The sequence below is a fragment of the Homalodisca vitripennis genome, chromosome 5 (assembly GCF_021130785.1).
Source record: "Homalodisca vitripennis isolate AUS2020 chromosome 5, UT_GWSS_2.1, whole genome shotgun sequence".
NCBI lineage: Eukaryota > Metazoa > Arthropoda > Insecta > Hemiptera > Cicadellidae > Homalodisca > Homalodisca vitripennis.
Window position 1 is genome coordinate 177001724 of NC_060211.1, and position 20135 is coordinate 177021858.

A 20135-nucleotide genomic window follows, 5' to 3' on the forward strand; every position below is an offset into this window, starting at 1 on the left:
GTGGCAAATTGGAAAATCTGAGCTTTACCGATAATATTTGTTTCATAAATATACATACCATACACTGTCATTATATCCTAATGAAACAAAATGTTCTTTTGACGATGTGCCTGGTTTAAGTTTAAAAATTGATCTTACTGCTCTCTTTTTGGATTTTTAAAATTGAGTCTAAATTTCTAACTGTTGTGGCACCATATATTGAAATCCCAAAGGAAATAACGGAAATGAATATAAAGAAAAATAGACTGTTCTTAGAGTTTTGACATCACAAAAAATTCTTAATCTATTTAAAGCATAGACGCCTGAAGCTGCCCTTGCAAGAACACTTTCAATGTGAGAGCTCCAGTCCAGGTTCTCGTCAATCGATAATCCTAAAAAAATTTTGAATTTTGCTACTTGGAAAATATGGCTATCTTTATTTATTGTTACTGTTGGCTTGATTATTTTTTTCATTTGTTTGTGGTTAAATACTATAAAGTTTGTCTTATCAACATTCAAAAGTAATTGATTTGCTTCAAAAAATTGAGCCAAAAGTGATAAGTTAGTGCTGGATGACTCCTCCACTCCCTTTATTGAAGGTGCAGAAATTTTTAGGTTTGCGTCGTCGGCATAAAAAACAAAGTTTTCCAGGTTGCCTGATTTTAGGTACATCATTGATATAACAAATTGAAAAGTAAAGGTCCCAGTATGGAACCTTGAGGAACCCCATGCTTCACATCTGAAATCGAGGATTTGTAAAGTTGTTTATACATTGTCCCTTTGTTGTGGAGAAATATTCCAGTTCGACAAATTGTTTTCTATTATTCAGATATGTGTTTAACCATTCAAAAGCTTTACCTTCTACGCCAATTTGTTTTAATTTTAGACAACAACAAAACATGAGAAATTGAATCAAAAGCTTTGCTCAGATCCATGAAAACTCCAATTACCTTTTCATGATTATCTATGGAGTCAATAACTGATTCAAGAAATTCTGTGGCTGCGGTTTTAAAACAGATTTTCCCTTTTGGAAACCATGTTGATTGCTGTTAATTATATTGTTTTTTTCCAAATAAATTTTAAATTGATTGTAAAAAGCACGTTCAAAGATTTTGGAGATTGATGGAAGCAAAGCAATGGGACGATAATTTTCTACGTGGGTTCTGTTCCCTTTTTTAAATAGAGGTTTAATCTTTGCAATTTTCAATTTTTTCTGGAAATATTCCTGAATAAAAGAAGAATTTATTAAGTGGAGTGATAGGTTTTATTAGCGATTTCCTGGCTTTCTTAATGAGAACAACAGGAATGTCGTCATATCCAGCACTAAGCTTGTTTTTTCTAGACTGATCATAATTTTCTCTATATCCTTCTTCTGTGACTGGCTCTAGTCTAAATCTAGAAAAATTACAAATAGGTTGTTGTTGAACTGGAAGGTCCTGTGTGGAGCTTGACAAATTAGGCAGTATAGATTTATTCTACTAGATCTGAGAAATATCTGTTTATAAATTCGCTTAAGTTACCAGGGTCTGTACAAAGTTGATTTCTAACCTTAAGCTCTATATTTTTATTACTATTGTTGTTTTAACACCAACTTCCCTATTAATCATCCTCCAGACAGTGGCATTAACATTCACAGACTTTTCCAACTGACTATTAAGATATTGTTTCTTTTGATGCAGAATATTTGTCTTAAATAATTTGTTTCTTGATTTTACCTCACTATAAACAAGTGGGCTTTGAAGTTCTCTAGCCTAGGCTACTTAATTCAATAATTTCTAGCTTTTCTAATCTGAGCTCATCTGTTAACCACATATTTTTATTCAACTGTTTTCGACTTAAGGTTTTAGGAAAATGGAGGTTAAAGTAGAACAATAAAATACTATGAAAAACATCATATTTTGAAGTAACAGGAGCTAAATATAAGTCTGTCCATGATTCTTGTTGCAATGAATACAAAAATGAATGTGTGTTCAAATCTGAGAACTTTCTAGTGTACATTTGAATGGATTCATTGGGATGAACAGTAATTTTACTTTTATGTTTAATAGGGGTATGTAATAATGCTAAGAACTGCCCATCATGGTCTGAGAGTTGAGTATTAATTCCAATTAGTTTGATAAAATTCATATTAATGTTTGGTGAAAATGTTGTCTATAGTTGTGGCTGATGACTCCGTAATTCTAGTTGGAAATTTTACTAAAGAGCACATTCCATTAGAAACTAACAAGTTGTTCAGTTTCAATGCACTGTTGGATTGTCCCATCATATCAATGTTTATATCCCCCGCTATTAAAAATGTGCCTTATATCTTTTGTCTACATGTTCCAATAAAACTTCCATACTTTTTAAGAATTCTGGTTCATTTTTTGTTATGGGATTTTCTGTACAAGCCCACCACTAATAATTATAGACTGTTTTTCGAGAAAAAATATTTTTTATTTCAACCATGCAACATTCAAATATTTCATCCTTCAATAAATATCCAATGTCTGGAATTTTAATTTCTTTCCAAATCACACTTGTTTTGGATAATGTGTTTGGATTTAAATGTGTTTAACTATTTGCAGAAATTTGTCGCATATATAAAGTAGTTTTAGGGTACTGGTTTCTGTTTATCTAGTGACATAACACTGACATCAGCTGATTTTTCACTCATGGCCACGTTGGAAGATACTGTTGCTTTGACATACGTGTAAGCAGTGGCATTTTGTCGGGGCGCAGTGTTTATGTTCTTTTTTATCAATAAGGATATTAATTAAAGGTAATTAGTTTTCCATAGCATTAATTTTAATTAATTATTATTTTTAATTCTAAGCTATTTTAAACTTGTACTTATATTACGTTTCATAATTCACATACCCTGGTTTATTTACTAGGTTAGGTTATTTTTTGCCGATTAATATTTTAGATTAAAATATTATTTACGAAAAGCTTGGTACTTGTTTTAATTTTTTTTATCGCTACGTTGTTGGCAATTTTATTTAGACTTTAATTTTTCCTAAACTTCTTTTTGAAAATAAAACTTTCCACCCTTTAGATGCCCATTGAAAACTCCCTAAAAGTCTATCAGTGTATCACAACTTAATAAGTTTGTACTGTTTTATGATGTAAAATTTTCAGACTCACTTTTCAAAATTTAATAAATATATTCATTTAGCGTTAACACAATCTGCTATGATTTCAAATGCTCTGTGCAACAGTATAGCAAAAGAGGTGGATTTCTTGGCTAACAGTCTACTTTGTGTGATGCAAGGTAGCTGTAAAAGTGGACAGGCAAATCAGCTAAATTTAGGAAGAAAATATACATAGAATACCTGGAACAATGACTCCCTTACTACTGTCTGCACTCTGGTCTAGAGATGAGACAGTATTTCAGTAATCAGTACTTTGTAATGGTTACTTTTCTCCAGTATCTGTAACGGTTACTGAGAACCAAAACTACTGATGATGGATACTTTGTATCTAGTACTCTGTATGGTTACAAGATACAGGTATTTTCTCGTACCGATTACTTTACTACTCCTAAAGTACTCATATATCCTTACTAATACCGAATACTGATATACTGACTTGAGGCTGACAAATACAGTATAAATACTGCGATCATAAAGCCCCAACTGAAAAATATTGCTGTTTCACAATGCACCAAAGAAAATTAAAACTACTTATAAAATAGATTTTTATTGTCATGACCTTAAAAACTACCTAATGTAACAGCCCATTGGACTATATTCAAAGAAGTAGAGTTTAAATTTATCGTACAATTCACCTTTATTACATCTCAAAAAGTATAAACTTTATGATAATAATAAATTAGGTTTATATATTTTTTACATACTTGCACAAACTTTTGAATACTATTGAATACTATTAATTACATCAAAGCATTTACAAAACTGTGTGTTTATTAGGGAAAATACTCAGTATATTAAATGTTACAAATAAGAAATACTGACTTAGAGTATCTAGCATTTAAAGCGTGAACAGTATGGAAATACTGATTTCAAGTATCCAGTATTTGTACTCAGTATCGCTGAGTAACGGTATCAGAAGTAACAGTTACATGTATGTACTAATTTAGCCCATCTCTACTTTGGCCACCTCATTGACCTTTGAAAACCTGGTGGCAGTCGGGTGAAGCATCTAGTGTCTTGACAGTATCTATGATTAGTTTTAGGGTACTACAGTTTTGAACTATTTGACTTGTTCAGTGTCATCTAATGTCTGCTACCATACATGTTACTGATTAGTAACTCAAATTATCGCCTCAGGGAATCTTTTTGAATTCTTAGTTTAGAAAGGCAGTTTTGCTTGCTAATTGTTATCTGGGTCTAACCTGAGACAATATAATAATTTAAGGAGACTAATTATTCTGTTATTCAAATATTTTAGGCCTGATTGAAATGTGAGAGAAATAAACCGATACAAGAGATTAATCGATTAGAAGATTATGAATGAGGAGCGCACGGACAAACTAACCTTTTTACTTTTTAACCTTAAAATCAATAGAGCTCTTTCGTGGATCAAGAGGAACGTATGTTCAGAGTTTCAAGTGTCCAAGACTTTTCCATTAAAAGTTATTGACCCTCTAACCTTTTGACCTCAAAATCAATAGGGTTCATACTTTGACCAAAAGGAACCTATATTTCAAGTTACAAGTTACTTTGTATAAAAATATTATCGCACCAACTGCCAGTGAGACACAGATGGACTGCCCTTTGACCATATAATCAATAAGATTTATCCTGTAATGACAAAGTGAACCCAAGTTTCCAAGTTTAAAGTCTCTACCTTTCTGTAAATAATTTGATACAAATAGGTAGATAGACCTTTGACCTTTATATCTCAAAAGTATAGCAAGAGAAAACTGTACAAAAGTTTTAAGTCTCTACGTTCTTTCTATCAAAAGTTGTCATACAGATGGGCAGCTGGACATACAGACAGACTTCCCTTTGACCTTTTCACTCCAAAATCAATAGTGTTTATCATTGGACCAAGAGGAACCCATGTACCAAGTTTCAAGTCCATAGGACTTTTTTTATAAAATATCAGACGGTCAGACAGACAGATTGTTCTTTATCCTTTTCACCTTAATAGGATTTATCCTTTGGTCCAAACCTATGAACCAAGTTTCAAGACTCTAGGACAAATTTAGTAAACTACAAGTTACTCACTAAACCTTTCATTTATTTTTTAAAGATTTTTACAATTGTGTTGTTGGTATTCTTATATAGGCTTGTTAAATGCATGAGAAGTTTTTATAAAGTATTAAACTTTTTATAAAAAAACAAAAATACATAATATATTGATTTGGAATTATAGTACTCTTTTCCTCCTTCAACAAAATCTCCTTTATTCTACTTCTTTCAGTGCTCCTACCATTGATGGAAACACCTCTAAAATGGATCCTTTTCAGTTACTGTTCTGCATTTAGTTTTCTTTTGATTAAAATCCGGTTCCTCTCAGAGGCATTTTCAGTTTTAAAATAAACCAAAAGTTACAGGGAGCACTGTAAGAAGTAGGGAGCCTGGGTAACCAAAGGCGTGTTGTGTTTGGACAAAAAACTGAATCAGATCATGGTGGTGGAGTTGGCTTTGCTGACCACAGGATCATTTGCATTGTACAGCATCACAAAGGCAACGAAGAACTTCCAGGTAGTTTTCTCTCAGTAATGGATTGATCTTGTGATGTGTACTCATGATGTACCACTTCATGAGAGTCGAAGGAAATGGTCAACGTTATCTTGACTTGGCTGCTACTCTGTAATTTTTATCTCACATGACAAGTATCTTGTTATCTGGGTCATACACATAAACGTATATCTGTGTCACCTTTTGATCACATTGTTAAACAAAATATCATTTATATTGTTTGTCATGTCATTATTAACAATTTCAGAGCAAGTTTTGCAGATACTCTCCTCACGTTCAAATCCATGGTCAAAATAATGTGATCCCTGTTTTGTTTGCTAATTTTCAGACTGTGACAATACTCTCCTCTATTTTTTAGAGTCTGGTTCAGTGGTTCACTGTCGTCGCATGTGTGGCCAACTTTAAAGCAGTTTTACCACTCCTTTACTTGTGAGTTGCTCTTAGCATTGTCCCCAAAAGCCTGCTTTGCATCTCACCTAGCTTTTGGCAAAATTTGATGGTGTCACTGCTCAAAATGTTTGTAATTTTGTTACTTAATGATAGCACATAAGCACTAACTACACTTTCCCACTCTTAGGCTGATCACCAGCAGTTGGCGTTTTTGTGCTGGCAGGAAACACTGCACAACTGTGCATGACTGTCCCCTCTGTATTTTCACCGAAGGACATCTCCCACACTTCATTGGTTTAATGTGTTTAGTGTGCCAAGTGCACTAAGGCGCAGGGACAGTTTGAGTCTGCTCAGTCTCACTCAGTGTAGAGCAGCAGTGAAGGTGTTAAATGAGAAAAAGGAAAGTTCAGTACTTTTTGAACACGCCTTATACCTGCACCCAGTTCCTGTCTGATGGATATATCTGGCAACTCTCAGAATAAGTGTCCAAAATACATTGTAATCAAAGAGTTTGAATATTTCATTTGGCAAATAAAGCCATCATTGATTCATTCAATGCTGTAGACATGTACAATATTTAGTGAGATGACCTAGAATTTAACTCTCATTTTATTGCAGTTAATTATACTAGTTCATTTGTCTCATTAAAGTCTGTCTGTGCAGGAGTTCCCAACTGCACCAAAATGAAAGTAAAAGAATTGGACAAAACCGTGAACCTAGCATGGTCACCGGCCTATCAGGTGCCCGTGATGTTGGCTGCGGGGACCGCAGCTCAGCAACTGGATGCGTCATTCAGCACCTCTGCTGCCCTGGAGATCTACGACATAAACCTGAGTGAACCTGGCTTGGATATGGAGTTGAAATCTAGTATCCAAAGCCAGAACAGGTAATCATTACCCATATTCCAACTAAGGGAAGCAATGTAGTAAATTTAAATAGACTTTTCCATATTGTGCCAATATTAATCATTGAGATAAATTTTATTTCTATGCCTCTTTGTATTTTTTAAAAACAGTTGGGATGGACTACCTTTAGTTTTACCCTATGAGAACAATGTTAAATTTATAACACTCTTGTGCTCTTGTTTTTTTGTTGTAGAATTGTCATAGATGACTTATTTTAAAGATATGATTATATATTACACATTAAATGCTTTTTAGTTTTTCCTTTTTATACATTGTACAATTAAGCGGCACATGTTGGTCCGAGGGTTGTGTGGTTGGTGGAGGGGGAAAGAGGGGAAGGGACCTGCATCTGCCTCTTGATTGTAAATTATTATTGGACCAGTACTTGCCTTTCATTTGTAAAACACCAAGATATGATTATATATTTTAAAAACATCAAATGCTTTTTAGTTTTTCTTGTAATAATTAAAAAAAATTTAAACAGTAGAGTAATGAAACCAATAAAAATATAAAAACCGAAAAAGCTTTTGTATGCATATTGATCACATCTTTTAAATGACCTATATAAAAGACCGGAGTTCCTACGGGTCTAAAACCAAGGTGGTCATCAGTACAGTCGCTTAATGGCATAAAACATAGGTCATCAATCTTAATTTTTGAAGGAATAGGTCAACAAATTTGATGCATGTAACCCACAGTACTTTATTTGTACTCGTAACTAATTTCCTACTTCTCATATCTCTGCATTTTATGAATGTAGTGCTTGTTTGTTTTCTTATTGCAATTTTTTTCATCCCAATGAGAACCAATTTAGTGATTCAACAAAAAAGTAATATACAAAGAAAAGAACACTTCTTAGGGTTAATATTGTTGTAGGTTCACCTACAATTTTTCTTGTAGTAACCCTAATATATAGCCTGTATAAAAGATTAGTGATTGAAAATTGTTGTGGTCATTGAATACTTCTCATTAAAGAGAAAGCAAACGACCATAGAACACCTCTTGATTTTATTATGGTTTATATTGCACACTGCTTATCGCATGGTAGCTTTAAGTACAATGGGAACACTGTAAGCCAAATATATTATTTCATAAAGATGACTTTCTGTATGCCATTGACTCTCAGTCTGGAGTATAGCTTGCTCACCTGATTTGCATGCCATGAAAGTGATGAAATACTGAAATAATTTGTCTCTTACTTAACGACAATAAAGTTATATTTTTCATCTGCACGATCACTTGCATGGAATTTTCTTGTTTCAGCGAGCAGACTTTTTTATATTATTATTATTTTAGTTCTTACAAAAAATTGTTTAGTGGTGTGGGATCTTACTTGTCTGAAACTTTGTATATATGATAGACAAAATAAAATAAAATCTGGTATTTCGTACTTAAATCACATTCGTGACATATAAATAGATTAAATTGTGAATAGACCATATTGTTGCTAGTATGACAAAGAGAGACACCTCCAAAAATAGGGTTCTGCGTAACACCTTCTCTGGATCTGTTTTCAACATTTTCGTTTATCTTCACGCAAATTTACTTTAACGATTTATACCCTAGAACAAAGCATAAAATGTGGGCACCCCCACACTTACTGCAGAACATTTACTGGTTTCTTTCATCCTGTTTCCTTTGTGCATTTATTTTATTCAATAATTTTGTTGGCAGTTTTAAAAATAAATAAAAGCAGTTGAATTTTTGTAAGAAACAGTTAGTTTTATTCGAATTTCCAATGTAATAACAGTAAAAAGACAAATGGACTGGTAGGTTCCATAAGCTGGTGTGGGGAGCGACTGGTGCCGGAGGGAATGGTGTTATTGTGGGCGGCTGTGACAATGGACGTCTCCAGATGTACAATGCCTCCCGAGTGTTGGCCGGGGACGACGGACTGCTCTGTGCTCCTGAAAGACACACCGGCCATGTCAAAGCTGTGGATTTCAACCCTTTCCAGGTAATTCGGTAGTGTTTGTCATGAACTTAATTTTGATTTGTGATTTGATCATGAATGAAATATTAATCTAAATCAACTGTATTAATTTATTTTGTCTTAACAAAGTGTGAGCCTATACAAAAATTATTGATTGTGATATATAAAAGTTCAGTAAATACTCAAGAATGTGGATCTGTAACACCAATTGTTTGTTTCACGTAATGTATCCTTACTCTATTTCTATTAACTACAATACCACTCATTGTCTTCGTGATATTGATTCCAAGAAACGTGTTTCCAGTCCATCAGTTTTCGGAAAATTAGCTAAATCTGGGAATCAACCTAACTGAGTATCATGATTCTAACCAAAGATCATTGCCCGAATAAGGTTTATATATTTCTTTTTATAATTCTCAATCAACCTAACTGAGTATCATGATTCTAACCAAAGATCATTGCCCGAATAAGGTTTATATATTTCTTTTTATAATTCTCGTATTGAAAGGTTACAACGGCTGTCTAGAAAGTAGATTGTTTCAATAACAAAGTATAAAGAAAAAGATTCTATTATATACGTTTGAAAGTAATACTAAAATACTATTTTTCAACATAGTCACCATACAAATTTAGGCACTTATCATAGCAGTGAACTCGTTTTAAAACTGCACATTATAAAATTTTGCCACGAGAGACTTCAACCCTCCCGCAGTTCCACTCATCACAGACAACTATGTGCTCCCCTTGAATAGACAGAAATTTGGTTTCGTAATTCACGTATTTTACCCTAGTCTCATCTCCTACAATTATTCAAACGAGCAACGAGTCACCATATTTTTTGAAAGTATACAAATATTTTAATGAAGCAACCATACGTAGATTTTTATGGGTTTCTGTTAGGATTTTTGGTACCCATCTTGCGCAAAATTTATGGTAACCTAACTTCTGTGTAACAATTTCTTTGAAATTTGAGGAAAATTAAGAGAGAGTTCTGTTATTGTGAATCTGCAGTCTTCTTTAATCTTCTCATCGACTTTAGAGACAATTTCATCGGTTACAGTGCTTGGCCATCCACTTCGTTTGTCATCGTGCACAATTAGTTCGGTCATTTTTAAATCTAATGCACCACTGACACACTCCACCTTCAGTAATCACATTGTTCCCATAAACTTCACAAATTAGGCAATAAATCTCAATTGGTTTATTGTGCTTAGCCAATAAAATCCATATGGCTGCACTTCACAACTTGCAGGATTTTCAATTGCGTCACACATTTTAATTGTAAAACAACAAGGAGCCGCTGAACAGAGAAACGCTGTGACATCAAAATGACCCCGATAGTCCAGCCCCTACAGAGGGCAATGTTATCTACTTTCTGGATAGTCCTCGTATATTGTACCTAAATTCATTGTTATTTTTGTATGAGGTTTTCTTAAATTAATACTCTTAGTGGCTGCTACTAATTATTGTTATTATGTTTACAGACGAATTTGCTATCTACAGGAGCATCAGAAAGCGAGATATTCATTTGGGACTTAAACAACGTAAAGACTCCAATGACGCCAGGAGCAAAGTCTCAGCCTGCTGAAGAAGTTGTTTGGTTGGCATGGAATAAGCAAGGTTAGTTGAGTTGCTTGAAGTGACTTGTAATACATTTCAGTTTGAGTGGAAATACTAGCAAAGGCCAGTAAAAGATATGTAGTTATTGATGTAGTATATGAGCAACCATGATAAGTACAGTGTACAAATTATGTTCTTAACTTTGAAAATTACTAGTTGAGAAACGCACTAAATAAAAAAATAAAAGATTATTCTGTATATAAGAGCTTATATTTTATATATTCAATTGTGTAGTATATATATTTGATATTAGAACGTCTACATTATTAATCAAAAAATATATATAAACCATTTTGTTTTCACTATGTGTTCATTCATTGATTTGTAGACATGTTTGATGGTATTAATGTGAAGTGTATGAGTTTTGACTAAAGTTTTGTTTTACATTGTGGGAAAGATGAGTGTTATTTTGTTATATCATTATTGTGATTATTATATAATGTTTAACATATTACAAAATCCTGCAAATACTGATACTACTGCGGTTTATTGTGTAGATACTGTAGGCTATTTGTGATAGTTTAAGTAAGAATTTAACCCTCCGAGTGCCACATACCCACTCCCTTAGTGCCACAGCTTTTTTGGTGTTTTTACAGTTCTCATTTTAAAAAACCGTATAAAATACAATTTTGTAATTAAATTGTTCATGTTATATATCAATCTATTCACAACACAATAAGGAATAAAAGAAGTATTACAGTATTGTATTTAACCTCTGTCTGTTTAGATATGTAGCCCTCCGAAGTAAAAAAAGTTTCAAAATTTTGTCATGTCCTAACATCCACTACTCAAGATTTCACTATGTACACAAAAACACAGTTTCAAAATAGCCATATTATTCCAAATTTAATAAGTAAGTGGAAACATTCCCTGTACACACCTGTATTACAGCCAGGGCACCAAAATCTGCTTCTGTCTTTTTTTTTTGCTTTAGCAAACTGTGCACTGGTGTAATTTGGCCCTAGCTTGAAAATTCATTAGGGTCTGGTTCGTACTTTTTTCCATTGCCACTTAAAAAATCACGAAGTGAAATGTCTGAAGGTATATCAGGAGCTTCATTGTCACTTGTATAGTTTTCACAAGATACATATTCATCTAAAACATCCCGAATTTCACTAGAATGTTCCAAAGTATCACGATCCATGTTTGTAAAATCACGCAACACCGCAGTCAGCTGTTAGCAGTACGCAGTTGTAACATATCGTCAAAACAAAGTATGACGTAATGCACTGCCTCCACAATTATGCATTGTCGCGATTATATGCACTGTAACAAATCTTTATCTTTCAAATGATATAGAATTTGACTATTTTGCTTCCATTTTAATATGAATATAATACAAAGCGCTGTTATATAGTCGCGGGCACGACTCTGGCCGTCATAATAGGTTTTAATTAGTCGTGGCCACGACGAAAAGCGCTCGGAGGGTTAATAAGTAAAATACTGTACTTATATTATTTCTTTTACAATGATTGTTTCCTTACTATGCTTATTTTATTTTTAGTTCAGCATATACTAGCTTCAGCCTTTTCAACCAGATGTGTGGTGTGGGACTTAAGGAAAAATGAACCAATAATCAAACTCAGCGACAGCAATTCAAGGGTAGGTTTAATTTTAATACCATTAGTTTTTTTACAGATTTTCATTTAAGAGTATTATTCAGAGTGTGTTTAATTACAGACCAATCGTCACTGCACGGTTATAATAATTTAAAGTAGTGAACGGATCTTTTTCAAGCATTGTTTTAGTTAGATTTGAATAAAAACCTATGAATCTGTAAATTTTATTGTTTTCAGAGGAAATATCCTTATTTATTTTATTGGAAATTAGTCTTAAAAATGTTGTTTCCAAACTTGTGAAGAACCTTTCAGAAGCATTTTGAAGTTTAAATAAGACATAAATACAGGGAGTGCAAATGTTTTCTTTCTGTTTTATTTTTTGCCAAATTACCCTCGAAAGATCTTATTTCAATTATAGTAACAAAAAAAAATCTGTGAAAAATAATAAAATTTTAATTCCAGGAATATGTATATATTTCAAGTAAAAACTTTGGCTTAAGAAAATATTTCATACACTCCGAGATAATTTTGCAGGAAGTTTATATTAAAACGCAATAATTATTCTTTTTTAAATTTGTAACTGTTTACAAACATTATCAAATTTTGTGTCTTAATTATTTGCCATGAGAAAATGTTTGAATGAAATTAAGCTTGAAATTCTAGGGCCCCTATCAGTGGAATGCTAATACTCCAAGTAAAATATTGATTTTTTCTTGTTTTTTTTAATGTTAACTTTGCTATTAAAAAGTGTGCATTTTTACCCCCATAATATGGTGCTGAGATGGTTTGCGTAGGTTCGTAAACATTTGTTTTTTTAGTTTAATTAACTCTTTACTGTACAAGATAAGAGTTATGTTTCTGTAAAAATCAACAGTGTTTCTGGTAGAGAGCCAAGTTTATCAATTTTCAAAGAATTAAAAATAATGACACTTCCAAACCTGTATGTTTATTGCTGCATGATCGATGCAGCAGTAAACATACAGGTTTGGATCTTTAAATACTCTTCCTACAAGAAAACAAACTCATGATTATTTTACTTGGAAAAACCATCTTCTTGACATAGCATTAGTAAGATTAGAAAAAAACCAGAAGTAGTAAATTTTTGGCCTGTGATATTAGTATATTTTTTAACATTTGAATTTTTTAATTATGTGTGTTTGCCTCAGTTTAATAGCTATTATATGTCTTTGTTGTTATTGTAAATTTTATTTTAGTATTAGTATTTTAATTTAAAATCACATTGTTGTCTTTTCTAAATGTGTTATCTATAGAACAAAGTTTATAATATATTTTAATTAGGCCATTGCTATTTTTTAATCTCATTCAATTGTTAATCTGTGATTATATTGTCTGTTAAACAATATATAATTGTAATTGCTTGTAAATATGAACAAAATAATTATTAGTCTATGACTTTGTCAATTGCACTGTTTGTGTTTAAGGACAAGAAAAAATTCTTGAAGATGTGTGCCCAATGGTGTTGAAATTAATGGTTTTTATTTTGATCGATAAGGTGCGATGGAAAGTAGTGGCTTGGCACCCGGACGTCGCAACACAACTCTGCTTGGCCTCAGAAGAAGATTCTAATCCAGTTATTCAGCTGTGGGACCTGCGTTTTGCGACAACACCTATCAAGACCATGGAGGGCCATCACAAGTAAGACCATTATTTAATCGATGTTACTGTCACAATGTGTTATTTTTATTGGAACACTAATTTGATTACTTTTCTCTGCTCCTGGTGTTATTGTTCAGCTGTAACAATGAGATGGATGTGTTACAGAGGCGTGCTGTCCATAGCTTGGTGTGCTCAGGACCCTGAGTTGCTGGTCAGCTGTGGCAAGGACAGCCGCATCCTGTTTTGGAACCCCAACTCATCTCAGTCGGTTTGTTCTTTTCTCTTTTACCAAACAAACAAACAAAGCAATGATCTTCAGATTTAGTCGGTATAAAGTTAAGTTAGTTGGCTCCGATTTTATTGAACTTTTAGTTTAAAGTAATTTCCCATAATAGTATTAATTTATTATTATGGTTAGGTTATGTTAGGTTACGTTATGTTATGTTAGGTTACGTTAGGTTTTCTATTGTTAAACCTATGTACGTTTTATATACTGATGATTTTTGTTAACTTGTGTTATTTTTATGTAAAATATACTATATTTTTGCAGTTTTGTTTTTGTGCTGAAGCAGCTTAAATTGGACAATGTTGCAGGGAGGCGAGATGGTGTGCGAGATGGAAACCAGCAACCAGTGGAATTTTGAGGTGAACTGGTGTCCTCGCAACCCGTCTCTGGTGGCCACCAGCAGCTTTGATGGCCACGCCAGTGTCTTCTCCCTGGTCGGTGGGCAGCAGCAAATGCAGACTAGCAATAAGGTTAGTGTTTCCACACCAACCAACAGTCAGAGGAATTGCATTGTCTGAACAAGCTGTTAGAGGACTCCTAATAGTAAGAAAAAAAAGGACAATCCAGATAGTAGATTACATTTTGATATAAGCAAAAAACAAAGTAAAAGAAAAAAAATTTATTGTTTATATTTGAAAGTGTCACTAAAATACAATTTTTCAACATAGTCATTATACAAATTAGATACTTATCATAGCGGTGAACTCGTTTTGAATTTCTAGCTTTATAAAATTTTGCCACATGAGACTTCAACCAGGTAGTCACACCCTCCCGCAGTTCCATGTCGTCATCATAGACGACCACCTGCCCCACTCCATAGACTGTAATTTGGTTTCGCAATTCACGTGTTTTACTTAAGTCTCGTCTCCTGTAATGATTCAAACAAACAACAAGTCACCATCCCATTTGTACTTACTTACTCCCAGGGCCATTTATATCGGAGGTGATATTTAGCCGCACCAACAAAGCCCTCCATCTTGAACGGTCCTCTGCATCTTCCTCTGAAGCGCCCACCTTCTCCATATCAGCCTTCACCTGGGTTCCACCATCTCACTTTCGGTCTCCCACGGGTCGTCTTCCTTCTGGGTTACCGTACATTACCCTCCTCAGTTTGCATTCCTCTTCTCTTCTCAAAACATGGCCTGCCCAACGGAGTCTTCTGCACTTTATTTTCTCCTATTACATCCGTACTATTGTAGAGCTCCCCTGATTTCTCTATTATGTTTTCTTCTCCATACCCCTTGTTCATATGATGGCCCCATAAATTTTACGTAAAATTCTATTCTCGAAAACTAGAAGCTTTTTCTCATCCTTCTTATTTAGCCACCACGTTTCGGATTCCGTACAAAAGCACTGGACATATAATTGTTTTGTATATTCTAGTTTTTAGTTTTGTGAGAGAGAGATTTGGTTGAAAGTATCCTATTGCATGCATATACACATCTATTTGCTGAGTTGATCCTATTTTGTATCTCTGGTTCATCTGTGTTTTTTATTTAATATTGTGACCCCAAGGTACTTAAAGTTCTCCACTTGTTCGAAAAACATGCCCATCAATTTGTAGGGGTCCTCCTCTTTGATTTTGATTCCTTCTAAAGTGCATATATTTAGTTTTTTGCATCATTCGTCTTCCAACCCCCACTTCTCTGCCTCACTCAAAAATAGTCTAGTTAGTGACCTCAAATCATCTACATTTTCTGCAATATTACAACATCATCTGCAAAAGCTAGGATGTTTAGTTTAGCTCCAACTTCCACCCCTAAATCCCTCTCTGCTTACACTCTGAAGTGCTTCTTCTATGGCAATATTAAATAAGATTGGAGAAAGACCATCTCCTTGTCTGACTCCTGAGTTTATCCCAAAAGGTACACAGTCCCGACCATTAATTCTTACTGAGCCTCTTGACTCTGTGACACTCATCTTAACTAAGTTTATTAATTTTCTCGGGATGCCAAATTTATCTAGTTGTGTCCACAACTCCTTTCTGATTATTGCTATCGTATGCTTTTTGAAAGTCAATAAATATGGCAAAAAAATTCTTTATTATATTCCCAGTATTTAGCTAATATTTCTTTGAAAATGAAAAATCTGATTTGTGGTTGATCTGCCCTTTATGAACCCTGCCTGTTCTTCCCTGATTATTTCATTTTTATAATGTTCAAGTCGGTTTAAAACAATTTTGGATAAAACTTTATATGGGATGCTGAGTAGTGAGATGCCTCTGTAGTTACCCACACTCTTCTTTTTCACCCCTTCTTGTGTATAGGTATTATTATTGCTTCTTGCCATTCAGCTGGCATTTCTTCTTTCTCCCAAATACAAAGTATTAGATTCCATAGATTTTCCACTATTATTTCTCCTCCTTTCTTCAAGAATTCTGCTGTTATTTCATCCTTCCCAGGAGCTTTGTTGGTCTTTAGCGCTTTGACTGCATCCTTTACTTCTTCTATGGTTGGTGGTTCTATATTTTGGTTGAACATGATAGTATTCACCAACTTGCTCTTCGTCCCTAGTTTGGTCCTCTACATTTAGTAGCTCGCAAAAGTACTCTCTCCATCTTTCTATAACTTTTGTACTTTTCTGTCACCAACTCTCCATTTCTGTTTTTTACCCCATATGGGTATGGAGTAAAAACCTCTTTTGAAGAATCTTATTTTCCTGTAGAAGTCCTTTTGCGTTATTTGCTGTATTATCTTCCTCAGCCTTGTCAAGCAATCTATGCAGATACAGTCTTTTTTTCCGCGCCTCAGCAACTTGTTTGCCTCCCTATTTGCTTCATTATAGCTTTCTCTATCCTCTACCCTGTTTACTATTCATCCACGTTATTTTCCTTTTAACTCGTCTTTCAGAGCTTGCTCGCATTCCTGATCAAACCATGGTTTTTTGTTTCTCTTTTTCCTACTACCACATACCTTTTTCTGCTGTGTTCAGAACTACTTCCTTAAAATTTAGACCATTTGGCATCTACAGTTTCATTGTTCTCTATGTCTTCCAGGGCCTTAAATCTATTCTCCAGTTTCAGTTTGAATTCATCAGCAATATTCTTAAGCTCAAGTCTACCTACTTCTATTCTTCTTTCTTGCCTTACTTCCTTTCTTCTCTGGATTGCTATTCGCTGACACACTTTGGCTAAAACTAATGAGTGGTCAGTTCCACATTCCGCCCCCCTAATGCTTCGAACATCAGTTATACTACTTTTGTGCCTTTGGTCTGTGATCACGTGGTCAATTTGGTTTTTTTGTTGTTCCACCAGGTGATGTCCATGTATATTTGTGTATATCTTTTCTTGGGAACATCGTGCTAACTATTTTATATTCATTTGCAATTGCAAAACTTGCCAGTCTGGTTCCATTGTCGTTTGATTCTTGGTGTAGGCTCTCTTTTCCAATAGCAGGTCTCCAGACTTCTTCTCTTCCTACTTTGGCATTTGCGTCCCCTAAAATAATCTTCATATCAAAACTTGGTAACCTACCACCAGTTCGTCCAGAAGACCATAGAAGTTATCTTTTTCTTCCTCTTCTGCTTCTTCAGTTGGCGCGTAAAAGCTGACTAGAGATATGTTACTAAATTTTCCCCTTAACCTAATATTGCACAATCTATTATTAATTGCTTCATAATGTATCACAGCCTCCGAAATTCTCTTGTTTACAGCAACACCCACACCACCGTGGTATCTGTCATCTTCACAGCCACTATAATAAATGAAATTAATCTTTGGTGTTAATTCTCCCCTGCCAGGGGCCCACCAGGTCTCCTGAAGTGCCACAACATCCATGTTATACTTGTGCAATTCTTCTGCTAGTATGTCACTCGCCCCTGGTGCTGCCAGTGTTTCTTACATTCCATGTACCAAATCGTAATTGTTTAAAGCAAAGCCGGGTCTTTATCCGTTTTATTCCGTCCAGTTTCTACTCTTTGTTGGTGATTCGTAACAACAATTTTTTATGAGGCGGGTCGTCAGCCCAACACTCAACCCCCAACCTGGAGGACCAGGGTATCTCTCTTAGTCTGGCTCCTACCTCACGAAGACCTGTCCGGCAAGGGAGGCCCCTACCAGTAGCTACGCTACCGCCGGTATAGCTCTTGAGGTCGTTGGAGCATTTCTAAGTGTACAAAAATTTAAATGAAGCGTTTATACGCCGATTTTTATGGGTTTCTGATTTTAGGTACCCAGCTTGCACAAAAGTTACGGTAACCTAACTTTTGTGTAACAATTTCTTGTAACAATCTCCTTGAAATTTGAGGAAAACTTAGTGAGAATTCTGTAATTGTGAATCGGCGGTCTTCTTTAATCTTTTCACCGACTTAAATGACAATTTCATCAGTCACAATGCTTGGCCTCGCACTTCGTTTGTCATCATGCACATTAGTTCAGTCATTTTTAAACCTAATGCACAACTGACGCACTCCCATCTTCAGTAATCACATCGTTCCCATAAACTTCACAGGGTTGGCAATAAATCTCAATTTGTTTATTGTGCTTAGCCAACTTAAACCGTATTACCAACCGTACTTCACAACTTGGGGATTTTCAATTGCGTCATTCGTTTTAAACTGCTATTGTAAAACAACAAGGAGCGACAGTAACCTTTCACTAACACGGCTGGATAGCTACTAAATGGAGAAACGTCCTGACGCCCTGACATCAAAATGTCCCATCCCTATCAGCTATAGATCAAAATGTCCCATCCCTATCAGCTGTAGATCAAAATGTCTCATCTCTATCAGCTGTAGATCAAAATGTCTCATCTCTATCAGCTGTAGATCAAAATGTCCCATCCCTATCAGCTGTAGATCAAAATGTCTCATCCCTATCAGCTGTAGATCAAAATGTCTCATCCCTATCAGCTGTAGATCAAAATGTCTCATCCCTATCAGCTGTAGATCAAAATGTCTCATCCCTATCAGCTGTAGATCAAAATGTCTCATCCCTATCAGCTGTAGATCAAAATGTCTCATCTCTATCAGCTATAGATCAAAATGTCCCATCCCTATCAGCTGTAGATCAAAATGTCTCATCCCTATCAGCTGTAGATCAAAATGTCCCATCCCTATCAGCTGTAGATCAAAATGTCTCATCCCTATCAGCTGTAGATCAAAATGTCCCATCCCTATCAGCTGTAGATAAAAATGTCTCATCCCTATCAGCTGTAGATCAAAATGTAACTTACTTTCTGGATAGTCCTTGTAATTCTCTTCATGTGACAGGTTTCTTATTTAAAAGTTTAAACAGTTATGCTCTTGTGGTATTAGGTTAGAATACAAAGAAATTAACTAAACATAACATTATATATTTTAGTTGTAAGAATTAATTTCAATTTCTAAATGTCATTAATAATTTATTAATATACACATAATACCAAGCACTTGAATTAAGAACGCTGTTAGGGCTAACTGGCAGTTCTATCAAATTGTGTGATGATTATGTATATGATTCTGTATCCAATAAACATGATTGTAATGTAAAGTGTTGCCTAATGCAGATAGCTGACTCGTTTCCTGGCATGGAGCAGTACGCAGAGGCTCCTGTAGTACAGCCGCCCCAACACGCTCCTCTCGCCGTGGAGCTGCGCAAGGCTCCCAAGTGGCTCAAACGACCATCTGGAGCCTCTTTTGGTGTAAGTGAACCTTCTATGTCATGTAACAAGTGTAACTGAAGCATTCGGAGATTGAGCAAATTTCTAAAATGTAGAGATGGATTGTGGCCACTGGAACTGCCTCTTCACAGCTCCATAAGTGGAAGAACTATAGAACCAAATGAAAAATTAAAAGATGGCCCTGGAACTGTTGCGACAACATGAGCTTTGTAACGAATGCCTGCCATGGTAACGGATTCCAGACTGATTGGTAGTAGTACAGGAAAAATAAGATAACTGCTACACTATACGTTGCAACTTGGCTAGGCTGGCTATATTTTTTATCCCGTGATTTTTACTCTTCCCCAATTCTGTTAAGTCTGAGTACTTCATTTCTATTCTATTTAACTTTTTAAATTTTTAACAATGTTTTTATTCATCCATAATTTACATCTCTAGTGTAAAAAAGTGTTATATTTTTATTGTTTATGGTGCTATTAACATTTAATTACGATATTATTCAAACTAAATTAATATTTTTAGCATACTGTATTTTGATATTGTTTGTAGTATTGAATCTTATGAAAACCAAATAAATGTTCTATGTTGTAAAAATATT

The 20135-nt window shown here is 34.6% G+C and overlaps 1 protein-coding gene across 3 annotated transcripts in view; it reads left to right on the plus strand.

Moving 5' to 3' along the window:
- Positions 1 to 2609: 2609 nt before the first annotated feature.
- The window catches only part of LOC124363228 (protein transport protein Sec31A), a 47771-nt gene continuing 30245 nt past the window's right edge, over positions 2610 to 20135 (plus strand). For all 3 annotated transcript variants that reach the window (XR_006922530.1, XM_046818395.1, XM_046818396.1), the window contains exons 1-9: positions 2610 to 2740; positions 6684 to 6906; positions 8699 to 8882; positions 10343 to 10478; positions 11983 to 12080; positions 13551 to 13693; positions 13820 to 13922; positions 14249 to 14410; positions 19424 to 19558. Coding sequence is in view for 2 of the 3 variants with exons in the window: in XM_046818395.1 (XP_046674351.1) it covers positions 6704 to 6906; positions 8699 to 8882; positions 10343 to 10478; positions 11983 to 12080; positions 13551 to 13693; positions 13820 to 13922; positions 14249 to 14410; positions 19424 to 19558 (1164 nt within the window). In the remaining variant the exon portion in view is untranslated. The remainder of the gene's footprint in view (positions 2741 to 6683; positions 6907 to 8698; positions 8883 to 10342; positions 10479 to 11982; positions 12081 to 13550; positions 13694 to 13819; positions 13923 to 14248; positions 14411 to 19423; positions 19559 to 20135) is intronic.